This window comes from Rissa tridactyla, chromosome 1, assembly GCF_028500815.1.
Source record: "Rissa tridactyla isolate bRisTri1 chromosome 1, bRisTri1.patW.cur.20221130, whole genome shotgun sequence".
NCBI classification, from domain to species: domain Eukaryota; kingdom Metazoa; phylum Chordata; class Aves; order Charadriiformes; family Laridae; genus Rissa; species Rissa tridactyla.
In genome coordinates this window covers 40217656-40232974 of record NC_071466.1, presented here as the reverse complement: position 1 = coordinate 40232974, position 15319 = coordinate 40217656, and the positions used below count along the sequence as shown (strand labels likewise).

The window sequence follows — 15319 nt, the reverse complement described above, 5'->3', positions numbered from 1 at the left end:
CCTGAAAGGAGGTTGTAGTGAGGTGGGGGTCACTCTCTTCTCCCAAGTAACCATTGATGAGAGGAAAGGGCCTCAAGTTATGCCAGGGGAGATTTGGATTAGATATGAGGAAAATTTTTTATACTGAAAAGGTTATCAAGCATTGGAACAGGCTGCCCAGGGAAGTGGTGGAATCACCATCCCTTGAGGTATTTAAAAGATGTGTAGGTGTGGTGCTTAGGGACATGGTTTAATGGTGGACTTAGCAGTGCAGGATTTACAGTTGAACTGGGTGATCTTGAAGAGTCTTTTCCAACCTAAACAATTTTATGATTCTAAGGGTGTTCTCAGATTACAGTTTTGTTCTTTTAAGGACCAGCATCTTGGGAGAGCAGTAAATCAAATGGTACGGGGAAGGAAGATGATTATCCTTAGAGGATATTTTTAAGAAATTCAAAAATTAAATCAAAATCACTTTCTAAACAGAAATATATGTGTAGAATTAGCAGAAACTAAGGAATGAGTAAAAATGCAAGTAAAAGGAACAGAAGTACTAACTAAGTGCAATTTGTAATAAAATAGCACAAAACCAGTTTTTAAAGTAAAATATTTTGGTCCTTCTGTAAATAATAAAGAATAGAGAAAATGACAAAAATGTTTATGAAAATCTAATTTAAAATTGAGTTAATGTTAGGGAACATGCTGAAATGCTTATACACCAATGAACTGCTTATACACCAATGCACACGGCATGGGGAATAAGCAGGAAGAGCTGGAGATCTGTGTGCGGTCGCAGGGCCATGATCTCATTGCAATTACTGAGATGTGGTGGGACAGCTCACATGACTGGAATGCTGTCACGGATGGCTATGTCCTTTCCAGGAAAGACAGGCCAGAGAGGCGTGGTGGTCAAGTTGCACTCTATGTGAGAGAGCAACTGGAATGCATTGAACTCCCACTTGGGGCAGATGAAGAGAGGGTTGAGAGCTTATGGGTAGAGGATTAAGGGGCAGGCAAGTATGAGGGACACTGTTGTGGGTGTTTATTACAGGCCACCTGATCAGGATGGGGAAGCTGATGAGGCTTTCTACAGACAGCTGAAGGTAGCCTGGCAATCGCAGGCCTTGGTTCTCATGGGGGACTTCAATCACCCTGGTGTCTGCTGGGAAGACCACACAGCCAGGCACGCACAGTCCAGGAGGCTCCTGTAGGGTACTGTTGATAACTTTTTGACACAGGTGGTACAGGAGCCAACAAGGAGAGGAGCACTCCTGGACCTGGTACTGACAAACACAGAGGGACTGGTGGAGGACATTAAGGTTGGGGGCACCCTAGGTTGTAGTGATCATGAAATGATTGAGTTCAGGATCATGGGTACTACGCACAAAACATCAAGAAGTAAAATTACAACCTTGGATTTCAGGAGGGCTAACTTCGACCTCTTCAAGAAACTGCTTGGAGAGATCCCGTGGGCTAGGGCTCTGGAAGGCAAAGGGGCTCAAGAGAGGTGGTTGGTATTCAAAGACCACTTCCTCTAAGCTCAGGATCGGTGCATCCCTAAGAGAAAGAAATGGGTTAAGGGACGCAGGAGACCTGCATGGTTGAGCAGGGAGCTTCTGAAAAAGCTCAAGTGGAAGAAGGAAGTCTACAATAAGTGGAAGAAGGGACTGACCCCTTGGGAGGATTACAAGAACGCAGCCAGATCGTGCAGGGATGAAACAAGGAAAGCCAAGGCTGCCTTGGAATTAAACCTGGCTAGGGATGTCAAGCTCAGCAGGACGGGCTTCTACAAGTATATTGGAAGCAAAAGGAAGACCAGAGAAGTTGTGGGCCCACTGTTGAATGAGACAGGAGTCATGGTGACGGAGGATGTGGAGAAGGTGGAGTTACTGAATGCCTTCTTTGCTTCGGTCTTTACTGGTCGGACCAACCCTCAGGACTCCCAGGCATCGGGGGAAGTAACAGGGAAAGAGGAAGACTTCCCTTGGGTTAAGGAGGATTGAGTGAGGGATCAATTAGGTCAATTAGATATTCACAAGTCCATGGGCCCCGATGGGATGCACCTGAGAGTGCTGAAGGAGCTGGTGGAAGTCATTGTTGGGCTGCTCTCCATCATCTTTGAAAGGTCCTGGAGAACAGGTGAGGTTCCTGAGGACTGGAGGAAAGCCAATGTCACTCCAGTGTTCAAAAAAGGCAAGAAAGAGGAGCCAGGGAACTACAGGCTGGTCAGCCTCACCTCCATCCCTGGAAAGATGATGGAACAGCTCGTTCTGGGCATCATCTTAAGGCATGTGGAGGAAAAGAAAGCTATCAGAAGTATTCAACATGGATTCACCAAGGGGAAATCATGTCTGACTAATCTGCTAGCCTTCTATGATGGCATGACTGGATGGAGAGATGAGGGGAGGGCAGTGGATGTTGTCTGCCTTGACTGCAGCAAGGCATTCGACACCGTGTCCCACAGCATCCTCATAGGGAAGCTTAGGAAGAATGGGCTTGAAGAAAGGACAGTAAGGTGGATAGATAACTGGTTGAAAGACAGAGCTCAGAGGGTCGTGATTAGGGGCACAGAGTCTAGTTGGAGGTCAGTGACGAGTGGTGTTCCCCAGGGGTCAGTTCTGGGTCCAGTCCTCTTCAATATATTCATCAATGACCAGGATGAGGGGGTAGAGTGCACCCTCAGCAAGTTTGCTGATGACACAAAGCTGGGAGGGGTGGCTGACACACCAGAAGGCTGTGCTGCCATACAGAGAAACCTGGACAGGCTGGAGATTTGGGCAAAGAGGAACCTTATGAAATTCAACAAGGGCAAGTGTAGGGTGCTGCACCTGGGGAGGAATAACGCCATGCACCAGTACAGGTTGGGGGCTGACCTGCTGGAGAGCAGCTCAGCTGAAAGAGACCTGGGAGTCCTGGTGGACAACAGGATGACCATGAGCCAGCAATGTGTCCTTGTGACCAAGAAGGCCAGTGGCACCCTGGGGTGCATCAAGAAGAGTGTGGCCAGCAGGTGGAGGGAGGTCATCCTCCCCCTCTACTCTGCCTTGGTGAGGCCACACCTGGAGTACTGTATCCAGTTCGAGGCTCCCCGGTTCAAGAAGGACAGGGAACTGCTGGAGAGGGTACAGCAAAGGGCTACCAAGATGATTAGGGGACTCAAACACCTCTCTTATGAAGAAAGACTGAGGGATTTGGGTCTCTTCAGTCTGGAAGAAAGACGGCTGAGGGGGGATCTTACAAACACTTTTAAATACTTAAAGGGTGGGTGTCAGGAGGATGAGGCGATCTTTTTTCAGTGGTGCCCGGGGACAGGAGAAGAGGTAATGGGCACAAACTTGAGCATAGGAAGTTCCACCTAAACATGAGAAGGAACTTCTTGACTTTGAGGGTGGCAGAGCACTGGAACAGGCTGCCCAGAGAGGTGGTGGAGTCTCCGTCTCTGGAGGCATTCAAAACCCGCCTGGACGCGTTCCTGTGCAGCCTGCTCTAGGTGACCCTGTTCTGGCAGGGGGGTTGGACTAGATGATCTCCAGAGGTCCCTTCCAACCCTATGATTCTATGAACATCTGTTGTGAGCTTTACATTATGTTTATAGGTGTATTTCTATAGAATTTTTTAATATATAGACTCTTGCTATTTTATGAGGAGATTACCACTATGTGACTTTAAGTCATATTTGAAGGACATTTTTCTTTAATTTGTGAACATTGAAGCTCTAATTTTGAGATAATAAATTATTAATTATTTTTTTTGAATAATGATTTGCATATTTCGGTTCCTAAAATCTTGTACCTCTTTTTGTTATGCTTTCCTCTTCTGCTTTTAAATGATATGCAGTCTTAGGGTTCTCAGAAGCTAAATGAGATTCAACTCTTGACTTAGCGGTAGAATAATGAAAGTAAAAATGTTGTTTCTAGAACGTCATATTCATGATTTAGCCCATGCTGATTTGACGGCTTTGAGCTTTTTTTGTCTGACTTATTTTTGTTGCCCTTGAAACCACTTGCCTTAGAAAGATGCTGGAATTCTTTAAAGCTTATTGAAAGATGAAGTTTCTTTAAAGGCGGGAAACAAATAGAAATAGTGTTGGAAAGCAACATTTTCTATAATAATTTTCCCCCATATTCAGGTCTGGAAGGTTACCTTGCCTCCTTACTTGCAGTCCAGCACCTTCAGAATTCCTTAAATTAGTAGCATGGCATCTCATTCTCCCCATCAGGTAGATTAGAACCTGATTTGAATATTTGCTTTTTGCAATAACTGCAGAATCATGTGATGTGTCTGACTGTATCCAAGGTGTGTGTTGATCTAGGGAGTTTTGCCCAGTGAGGCATAATGAGATTTTTATGATGTAATTCTTTATTCCTCTGTGGTGATTTTTTGTCATACAATAAATCCCCAGAGTTGTGTTCTTTGTCCTCTCGGGCGTAGGCACAAGGGGTTAACCAGGTTCAAAAATCTAACATTTTCTGATGTGTTTATTTGAGGAAATAAAAATAGGGCATTTAATGCTTGAATTTAATTATAATCTCATAGTAACTTTCATAATTCTTTCAGGGGATATTATACGTACATGTGTAATACGATGAGTAGAATTTTCCTGAACTGCATCAATTATTTAATATTGGCCAGAGGTTATTAAATATGAAGGGAAAATGGCTTTTGATTAAAGCTACCTATGGATATCACTCTCTATCCTATCCAGTCCAATATTGTGCACTCAGCTTCCTGCTGAGAAACAATTTCAACTTTTTATAACAATAACTGAAATGATCTCTTGTCTAATATAGCAAATCATTCAAGGGACAGCTCTTGAAAGATGACATGAAACTGATTATTTGCAGTTGCAAAAGGGTACTGAAATGAAAATATGAGTGAAATGACATTTCATTTAAAACTATGCTTGACTCTCAGTATAGAGAAAGAGGAATGTGAAATGAATGGAATAAAATTTGGCCTAGTTCAATGTATAGAAGACCAAATCTGTTGTGATTAATTGCAAGAGAACAAACTGTGAATGTTAAAACCCTGGTCTAAATCGGAAATAAATAGTTTTAATAATACCATTAATAACTTTTATTATTGTTGTTTATTGTTGTTATTATTTATGCTTTGATATTGCTATGGTAACCTAGAAGGTTCCTTCTCTCTCCTTTACAGAAGGTGAGGAGACTGGAGTGATGGATAGCCTGTTGGAGGCCTTGCAGTCAGGTGCAGCTTTTCGGGACCGAAGGAAAAGGACACCAAGGCCTAAAGGTGAATATTCTATTTTACATTTTATTTTCCAGAGAAAGTTAAAAGCATAATGGGTCCAATGCTCTAGAACATAAATGCTGTCGGGTTTAATTCTTTCTTGCAGTGGCGGTTTTCAGGGATGTTAAAGCTGTTTTACTGATGTCAGTAGTACGTTGGAGATTAATTTACTGAACTTAGCCTGATTATTATGAAAAGACTCTTCGATGCAGCCACATGTACTTTAACTTTTTAGGGCTTATAGTTGAATGTGGGAAGTAAAAGTGATCTTGCCCCATAAGAGAATCAAATCATTTTACTGCTATATAACTGTCAGTTTACTCTTAGAAATATCTAACTTCTAAATAATTCTACTTAGTAATGTTAAAATACTCCAGTAATTTTCAGATATGTGTTTTATTTCCATTGTTTCCTTGCTTTTGCAGACATACCACAAAATCTGAGTCCAGCCACACAACGGCCTGTGCTGAAAGCTTGTAACCATGGTAATGAACCATATTCATGAATTGCATGCTCTTCTTAGCTTATGTAGTTGATCTGTGCTTTCAAAAGACTGCTGTGATTTTTTTCCAGTTTTCTACATTAGTGGAATACTGAAACTGTATTAAACCTGCTTTTTAAGATTCACCTGAATATTACATCCTGGAACTCTACTTATTGATTACTTTGCAAAGCACTTCTGTCTTTTGTGGGGTTTTTATTCATTTAAAATTTGGCTATGGTTTTAAATGTAGTACCTTTATAATCCTTAAGAACAATTATGCAGGGATTTTTTAATGGATTATGAAACTATAATAGAAAGCGGAGGTTGTGTAACATTTTAAATGTTACTACATGTTTATGATACCAAATCAGTGAACTTGTTGGATTCATTCTGTTTTTCTTTATTTTGTTTTTCTTGATACTATAGCTGGAATGGTTTAAGCTATCATTTACCAGTATAAATCAAAAGTGATGTTGTATCGGCAAAGTTATAGTGAATTAATTGGTTACTTCATGGCACAATATTTCTCCAAATTTTAAGCATGAGTCTTATTCATATGTTTATTCATAAACTCCTCAACTATCTCACCATAATCAGTAGGACTCGCTCATATGTGAGAAGTTACAGTGGGGGCATGGGTGCTTTTTAGCTTTGTTTGTTAGTCAATCTATAGAATATTATTATATTAGCTGTGTTTTAATTAAGCTTGAGAAGTCCAGAGTGACTGTTTTCAGTGGCTCGTAACTAGCGGTCTCAGGAAAAAGTTTATATATGTAGTGCCTCCAGTAAAGAAAATTTTTTATTGAAACTTAAGGGAAAAAAAAAAATCTCCTTTCTTAATTTTGTAAGCAGAATGCATTAGCCTTTGGTATTTAAATGCACCGCAGAGTTTATAAAGCAGATGCCATCAAATTGACGTTATTAATTACACCTTATGTTTAAGTGTTTTTTTCTTAAGTGTCTATAGCAAAAAAAAGAACATGCGGAATGTGGCATTATTAAACACAAATTTAAAGAAAATAGAGCTGGAAGGACAGTTTAAAGATAATTAATTCACTTATAGGAATTGGCTGAAAGAAAAATCAAGTATATTTGACAGGTGCTTGTCTAGCAAATAACATATTGATATTTGAATAATGACTATAAAGCACATATGAATTTATCCTATAAGTGTTTCTGCTTCTAAGAACAATTGTGTTGAATGTTGCTTCTTTTCAACCCATTCTATCGTTCTATATATCTATCTGTTTGTGGACAGACAGTGTAGTTTCCCGTTTTCAAACTAAATGCATTTGGACTGCTTTTGGACAAATGTTAGAGACACGTTTTATGTTTCAGGTTAAAAACAAAACATCAAAAACAAACAAGAAAAAACCACCAACACTCAAGATTTTAATTCTGCAAAATCTTGGTCTAACCTGGGGACTGATTTGTACATCAGATGGATATAATTTGGTACTGAAATTTGAAGTTCAGACATTTGATTTGGAGAGAAGAGCAAAAGTAAACTCTTGGATTTTTTTGTTCTTTTTACCAAAGTCAGTTTTTCCATAGAACATTTTGAGACAATCTGATTCTAAGACATTTCAAAATGAATTCAGCTTTTCTTGCACCTGTTTTGTTAGTTCAGGAACAAGATAATACAACTCTGAGCTTGCTTTTAAGGAATTCATTAGTATGTTGTTGATTTGTTGACACTTGTCACAATATCTACATATTACATTTTTCTATCTTGATCCAAACAGAGCGCTAAACTTGGTGTAGGTTATGGTGAGTTCGCTTATCAAAGCCTTTTTTGGCTTTTTGATAGAACTATATAGTCATTGGTTGCTCCGAGTTCATCTTCGAGGTGAACTTTTTTTTTTTGCTATTCTAAGTCTGTGTAGGTAAGTTGTGAATTTGCTTTTAATAATTTATTTTGTTATTAGGAAATCAGAAATTAAGTTGCATACTATCTAGAAAGAATGATAGACCCTGAGTATCAAAGAAATAATCTCATTGATCTTAATGATGTGGCCAGTCAAAACTAGAATTATAATGGTAAAATTTCTTTAATTTTCTGTTTCTGAGTTCAACAATGTATAATGACAGGTTTGGGGTTTTTTCAGTATTATCCTCTCTATATTTTTTTCTTGCACTTAATATCTAATATGGATGCATGCAATAACCTATTCTTTCTATGTCCATGTGTATAGTAAATGGTGAATACTGTATATAATGGTTTACCACATACACACTGTGTAAGCAAGAAGTCTGTGATTTCAGCCCACTTCAGAAAAATTGGGGTATGGCGGAAGTATTGACTTGGTCTTTCATTGATTTGTTCTTTTTCCCCAACCTAAAATTTCAAATGGATGCTAAATTTTGTATTGTAGCAAAAAAACCACTGGCTTACTCAAAGCTTAAAATGCATGGAGAACGATGAAGTCATCAAGCAGCAATTCAGGCACTTTAGTTGTTTGCTTTTGTACTGGTTTTGCCTGTTTATGTTAACTGATTTTGTTACTGCTGCTTCTGATGAGACTAACCGACTCACTTATAGTAGATATACTTTATTAATACCCACTGCAGATTCGTACCTAGGATGAACTTTGACTCATCATGCAGTCAAAAAGAATTACAAACCATGACTTGAAGCGTCTGTCCTCTGAATCTTTCAGGCTGTAGCAATCTCTGTTGGGCCAATGCCATCAAGTTCTAGACAATCTTTTCTGTTTCCAAACAAAACAAAAACAAGCAAACGAATAAAAACTGTTTTAGTCTTTATGATTAAAGATATTTCTCTCAAAATGTGGAATACAAATCAGACCCAAGCATAGGTGGGAACTAAAGAGTAGTGGCTTCGTGTCTCACAGAGGATGGCATGGGAGAGAAATCCAGCTAGAAAGCACACTTTCTCCATAGCTGTAATATAAATAGAAGCAGGAAGGAAATGTCTCTAACGATTGCCATTGTCATCCTCAGTAAGATGCTGCTCAAGATACCAAACTATCACTTGATACAGAGGAGCAAGCCAAAGCTGATTAGCTCTAGAACTGAGAACTGAAATTGTTTCTTTTAACTAAATGGGCTGCTTAAGAAAGAAAAGGAAGAACAGTAAATTTAGTGGAATGCTAGCCATTTTTCTCTTCATGACCTGTTGAGCTCCCCAGAAAGCTCTGGTAGTGTTCAGCCAATAAAAAAAAGGACTATTGGTTCTCATGATGCATCCCAGGGTAGCCTCTTGGGCGTGTTATTTTATTTTCAGTCCTACTGCAGTCTTCTTTTATTGAACAGATTGCCTTTTTCTAACATGGTATGTGGTTTTTGTCAAGTTTGAATTTACTCTATTTCTGTGATCAGAATTGCCAATCGTATTTTTTCTGCTTGTGACAAGGCCCATCAAGTCAGATAATTTCTTGCTGAGGAGAAGCCCTGCTGCATAACTAATAGAAATAATACGCATTTGGAATTTCTAGATCTTGGAAATGTTCTAATACCTTAAGAATACAAATCATTTTCACTTGATTTTTGTTGACATAGATATGATTGGTATATTTATTTCCTTTGTTTCCATTCATGGTGCTTTGTATTTTTAAATTAACAACTGAATTACGTGTATGTTCAGAACTATTTGTTAATGTTACAGCTTGCTTTGACTGCAGAGAGCCATAAACTGCAGTAAATATTGTGGTATATGCTTTTGCTGTCATACAGAGCACTGTATGACACAAATGGAGTATTAGTACAGCTTTAGTGTTGTATTTTGGTAAGATTTTGATTCAGGGGAGCTTTTTTATTTTATTTATGGAGCAGAAAAAAAGCACTTAATTTTCAATGATCAAGATTTTGCACATTAGAAGATCATTTCAAGCAGCTAATAGGCGTGGCTGATCTGGGTTTATCAGTTATTTACAGCAACAGTCAAGGCATATTTGCCGCTCCCACATTTATTTCAAGCTAGTTGAGTTCAAATACACATAGCAGCATATCCAAGGCAGCACAGAGCCCACTGCAGCACAGAAACCTGCATTATTCACTAAGTTGTCGGTCAGGCTTTGCAGCCTGCACCAAGTTCCCTGCTGCTATGGCTACGCGTTTATTTGCAGTAACATTAGCCAAGGTAATGTTATCTGAAATGCATGAGTACAAATTTGAGATGCAGCTTTGATTGCGAGTGTGTATACCTCAAATGCAGCAGAAAGTGATTTATTTTTTAATTTTTTTTACAAGTAGATTGTATTCAAAATGCTGCGAGTAAAGAAAAGCTATAATAAAATGCAGGTAAAAAAAATACAGATTGCTTTTTGAGACTGCAAAGATTGAAAGAAATCTTTCCACTACAATCAGTAATTGTGTTGTGGACTATACCTCCAAAGGTAACAACAAGGTCTTGTTTCTATATTCAAATCAAACTTCCATGGTAAGAGATAGTCTTAATTACTATAGCTGTTTGTCGAGTAAATCTATAAACAATAGAATAATTTTCATGTCACGTTTAGCCTGAAGCATTTTAAACACCTCTGTTAAATAAAATCCATGTCAAGCAATGTCATTCTGGTCCCAATTAAGCAGAAGAAAACCCTTTTCTCATATTCCTTGGGTTTTTTTCATCTCTTATTCATAACAGAACTGTCATCTGAGGTTCACATTAGTGTCTGCTACCTTATTTTTGACAATCATAGCTGACAATGAGCTCAGGCTCATCTTAATTCTTGAAACCGACAGTGCGACCACTTAGAGGTCACTATTTTATTTCATCATTGCTGTATATGACAGCAAACTATGACTGACGTTTCAACCAAATTTTACCTTTTTTTTTTTTTTTCTTCTTAAGTCTGTGTATGTTGCTGTCTTTTCCACAACAGTATGTAGTGAACATTAGGAAATGCCTAACACTGAAGAAAATGTGAAGATAACTTTTTACCCAGTAGGTGTTAGTAGTAAAGATGCATTCTTGAGCACTGCCAGTTCTTCATGGTACATACTGTTTTGAAGGCACTGTGCATGTTTGCCTCTTCTTCTTTCTGTACGTGATCTAAAAACAACAGTGTTTGTACCTCTGGTGGAGAAAATTTTTGTAACGCTTTGTGAACTTTTATGCAATAGACAAGTTTCCTTGGCAGAAGACTTGGAATATCTGTAGGCGCAGTTATGAAATTAAAACTTTTAATAGGATTTCTATTAAAAAAAAACAACACATAGTTCTGCTGTTCACATTTTAAGACCAAAGCTTCACTTCAATATTGACTTCGTAGGTCAAGTAAAATTGCTGCTTATTCTAACAGAAATAATTCCCCTGAAACCATCTGCACTGTTTATAATAAAGAGTTTTTTCCTAGAGCAGACAGCAGAGTTCAAAGGAACGGTGACCACAAGAGTCAATTTTGCATGTATAAAAAAGAAAAATCCAGAAAAGAAAAGTGAGTTTACTCATTTTTATTTTTTTTTGTTTAGAACTGCATTGCCATAGCTGTATATACATACAGTCTCTCACAGAGGCAGCCCTGAAGAATTTACATTCCAATACATCTAGGAATAAGATTAATTTTGATACAGTTTTTTAGGATCTTTTTCTAGTGATCTCCCTCTCTCATAATTTAATGTTGAGCAGAGGAAGTATTCAAGTCAGAAGGGATGACAGCCAGAGAGAAGAGTTTCTGATGAAAAATGAGAAATTTTGATTATTTTTTTTTCAGAGCCTTTCCAACAAAGTAACTTTATTATAAAGACTGACATAAAGAGAGGTATAAAACACTCCATTGTTTAATTATTTATTTTTAAATGCCAGATACTCTGGCATTTAAGCTTTGTTAAGCGTGGAAAGGGGTACTTCAAATTAATAGTAAATGCATATTAGAACTGTGAAATATTGGTATAGATAGAAAACGAAACTTAACTTGCCCTTAGTGTAAGCCAAACACACACTGTCAACTTTAGCCCATATCCTCCATTCTGTGTCTTATCATATAAAGAAAGTTATGTGAACATAATACAGACAAGAAAAAGAACCAAACCTTTTGAAGAGTAAAAAACTTTAGGTGCCACCTTGAGAGAAGGTGGGCCTTATAATGGGGCTTATTCCCTAGAGGTTTGACAACTTCATTCCTAAAGTGGGGCCCTTTGAAGATGTCAAATTAGGCACTCAAAAGAGCTAATTGCTTTTGTAAATATCTCGCCAGTGTTCATCGGTGCTAGTTGAATAAGACTGCTTCTCTCAAGGGAGGCAGGGACATTTTCTGCAAGATAAGAACTGTGCCAAAGAGGTGACATTTGAAAGCAGTGACACTGTATATTCCATAATTGCACATACATTAAATGTCAGCTTCATAATTGTCTAGCTAGGTAACCAGATTTCCAAAAGCTACAGCAGGCAAGTTATATATTCAAAGCAGTCTTCTGAATATGCATCAGTGGACAATCTTAAAACTGTGAAGGGAGCTGTAAATTACCAACAGTTTACCCGTATTTGTCTTTTCATTGTTTAGTCACACAGAACTTCCCATTCAAAGACAATTACTGAGTTGATCTGTACAGCAAAGAGGTTCTCTCACTTCTCAGAATACTTTTCAAGTCCCTTCCATATTTGTTAAACAAGATTTTAAGTGTAAATTTACCAGACTCTTTCGCTTCTGTTTTCTGAACCTTCAGAACAAGTAGTATCTAAACTCCTGCCTCTTTCTTCAAAGGCTTTAAGAACTCTGTTCCAAATAGAATAATTGATGTATCTATTGACCAAACAACAGCCATAATTCTCTTTATATTGTTGTATGCATATATATCTTCTTAAAAGGGGTATCATTCTTTAAAAATAAGGTGAAATATTGGGTAGGGAAATCTCCTCAGCTACACATTAGAAATGAGTTTTCTTTGGTTAGAAGACTCCACTGGGGACAAAACCTGAGATGGAAGCAAACAGTGTATCAGCCCTTACCTGAGTCTGTTCTGTGACTCAAGTGATGTCTGGCCAATGCACCATTGTTGAGTCAGTAATTCAAAAGGTCTAGAGAAAGCACAAAACATTGCTCATAAAATTCTTTAAGCACACTTGTTAATTCGTCTTTCTTTGCCATGTAAGTGAATGTGTTCCCTTAATGTTCTGTGGTTTTTTTCCTCCTTTGGGAGAATTTAGTTTCATTTTTTTTCCTACGTGGCTGTTGCAAGAGAACAAAAATGTACAGTGTAAAGTAAATGCTGGAGTTATGCTTCTGCCTGATTTTTTTCATTATAAGCCAATGCACTGATACAAATAAAGGACATAAAATAGATGCAGGGAAAACAAGGGTATCTTGCAGCTTCTTCCCTTTGTTGGGGTAGAAACAGTTGGAAGCTTCACTTTCAAGTTTTGGAATACTTTAAAGGGAAATTGGCATTTAAGTTGAACCAGAACTGGTGGTTGTGTCTGTAAGTTACTTGATAAATGCAGTATCATCTTTGTTTCATTCCAAAAATAGATGAGTCTTGTGTATTTCCGTCATATGTGCCTAAGGCAAAATCTGCATCAATCACCCAGCAAAATAATCAGAAGCCTCAAGATACATTTTCTTTGTGGCTCAAACTTAGAGATCATGAGTGGTAAAGGAAGGAAATATAGGGGGCAAATGCAGCTGTCACATGAATGGCAGAAGGAAAGATGGTAGCCAAACTTATATTGAATGATCCGGACTAGTGTGAAGTAGTTGGGACTGTAACTCCTCTTTTCTTATGTTGATGTAGCTTACAAATCCAAGGTGAGAAGCTATAGTTGAAGGAAAGAATATTTGGATTTTGGAAGACACTGGCCAATCAAGAATCTATTCCCTTTCAGTATACACTGTAAAATAGTTTGACCCTTGTTCTTGACATGGTAATGTTTTTTTTTTTAAAAAAAACCTTTTTAAGGCAAGATTATTTTAATGAAAAAGAAAAGTTACTCAAAGTCCATGCAATTTCCTAGCAGATTTGCAAAAAACAGGATTGATAATACATACTCTTTCTTTCTTTGAAAGACTGTAACAATGTCTTGTTAGTAGCATGGTCTTTCTGTTACAATATTTTGTCATGATATCTTAAAAAGAAGACTTTGTAATGGTGAGGATTTTATTTTATTGAGGGAAAGAGTTTTTCTCATGTACTGTTGTCTCATGATATTTATCTAACTCCATATAGAGGAATCAAAGAAAAAAACTGTTATCTGAAGCAACAAGTCTGACCATATTTGCCTTAGGTTTAAAAAAAAAATCTAAAAAACTGAGGTACAGAAAACTAAGAGTGAATTTATTCTACATTGTATTCAAACTTACAGTCCTTGATTTTCTCTCTCCTTGTGGCATAGCAAAATGATAAAATAAGAAATTGAAAAGATAACATCAAGAATACTTAGTGTCATAAACAGGGGAATGGAATGAGATCTCAGCAGATTTTCAGCATGGGCAAATAATTATTCCACAGTTTTTTCCTTTTATCTGTTCTCTTAGCCTTTAAGCCCGTTGAAAAGAGATGAGTGTACGTGGTACGTTACAATACAGTGCACATACAGATACTCGAATTAGCTCTGGACAGGCTACTTTGTCTACTTGAAGTAGCATAGCTTTTAGGCCAGGAACAAGTTTGGGTATCGCAACCCAGTTTTGGGGTTTCAAAACAAATATGGGTATCTGTGTACAGCACGTAATGGAGCTGTGCAGTTTCAGAAACTGTGTGCAAGAATTATAACAAGCCTTGAATCATAGAAAAGTAGGATGCACTGTCATAATGAGCAATCTTTTCATAAGTTTATTTTCCATTTCTAAAATCTGAATTAACTAATTTAATATGTATGTTTATGTATATTTACATCTAGAATCAATTTGTCACTTGAGTTCTTGCCTGCCATTTGGGAACCTATACTGGCTAGAAAGACAACATTTTCTGATAATTGATTTTCGTAAGCAAAAAGAGGGAAATGATTTTAAATAATCTGAAAACAGGATATGCATCCCACTTTGCTCAATTTATTTACAGTTTGTTTTATCTAAAATATGACAGGAATTTCTACTTCACAAAAAAATAAGTTGTAATAGTGGGAAATGGAAAAGATTGTATTAATAATATAGGTATTTGGTGCATGGAATGGAACGAAACCACCACTGGTTTGGTATGAACATCTTGGATAAAAGAGCGTAATAGAACCACAGGTAAACTATTTGTTGGCAAATGCCTGCCTAACATAACACAAGCTGACAGGCTGATATTTTCAAGGTTAGAGCTTCCAGGTCATGGTTTGCATTTTACTTCAGTCGCTGGATTTTTGTGGCAGGAATCATCATCAGCCTTCCCCATTCAATATGAGTGTTTGCATCACTACACTCGGTAACATTTGCTATTTATAGTGAAAATCTGTGAGCAGAGTAGCTAATGAACAGCAGGGAACTTTCCAGGAATATGGAAAACATGGTTTAAGTCCTCTCCCTGAGGGAATAATGAAATATGGATGAACCTGGCTTAAACACAGCTGAGTGAGACTTTTCATTACCCAGGTTGACTTTGGCACCTAAATTTTACTGGTCTTTTAGTTTGGTAGCTGAATTTGTTAACAGCAGAAGAAATCTGTATGTACCTTAACTGAGAGGCAGTGGTTTGAGATACTACAGGTGTGTTAGCCAG

The 15319-nt window shown here is 37.7% G+C and overlaps 1 protein-coding gene across 1 annotated transcript in view; it reads left to right on the top strand.

The window, feature by feature from the left end:
• Positions 1 to 15319, top strand: part of DIAPH3 (diaphanous related formin 3) — a 245282-nt gene that overhangs the window by 182129 nt on the left and 47834 nt on the right. The window contains exons 26-27 of the mRNA XM_054208736.1: positions 5140 to 5235; positions 5658 to 5717. Coding sequence (XP_054064711.1) covers positions 5140 to 5235; positions 5658 to 5717 — 156 coding nt within the window. The remainder of the gene's footprint in view (positions 1 to 5139; positions 5236 to 5657; positions 5718 to 15319) is intronic.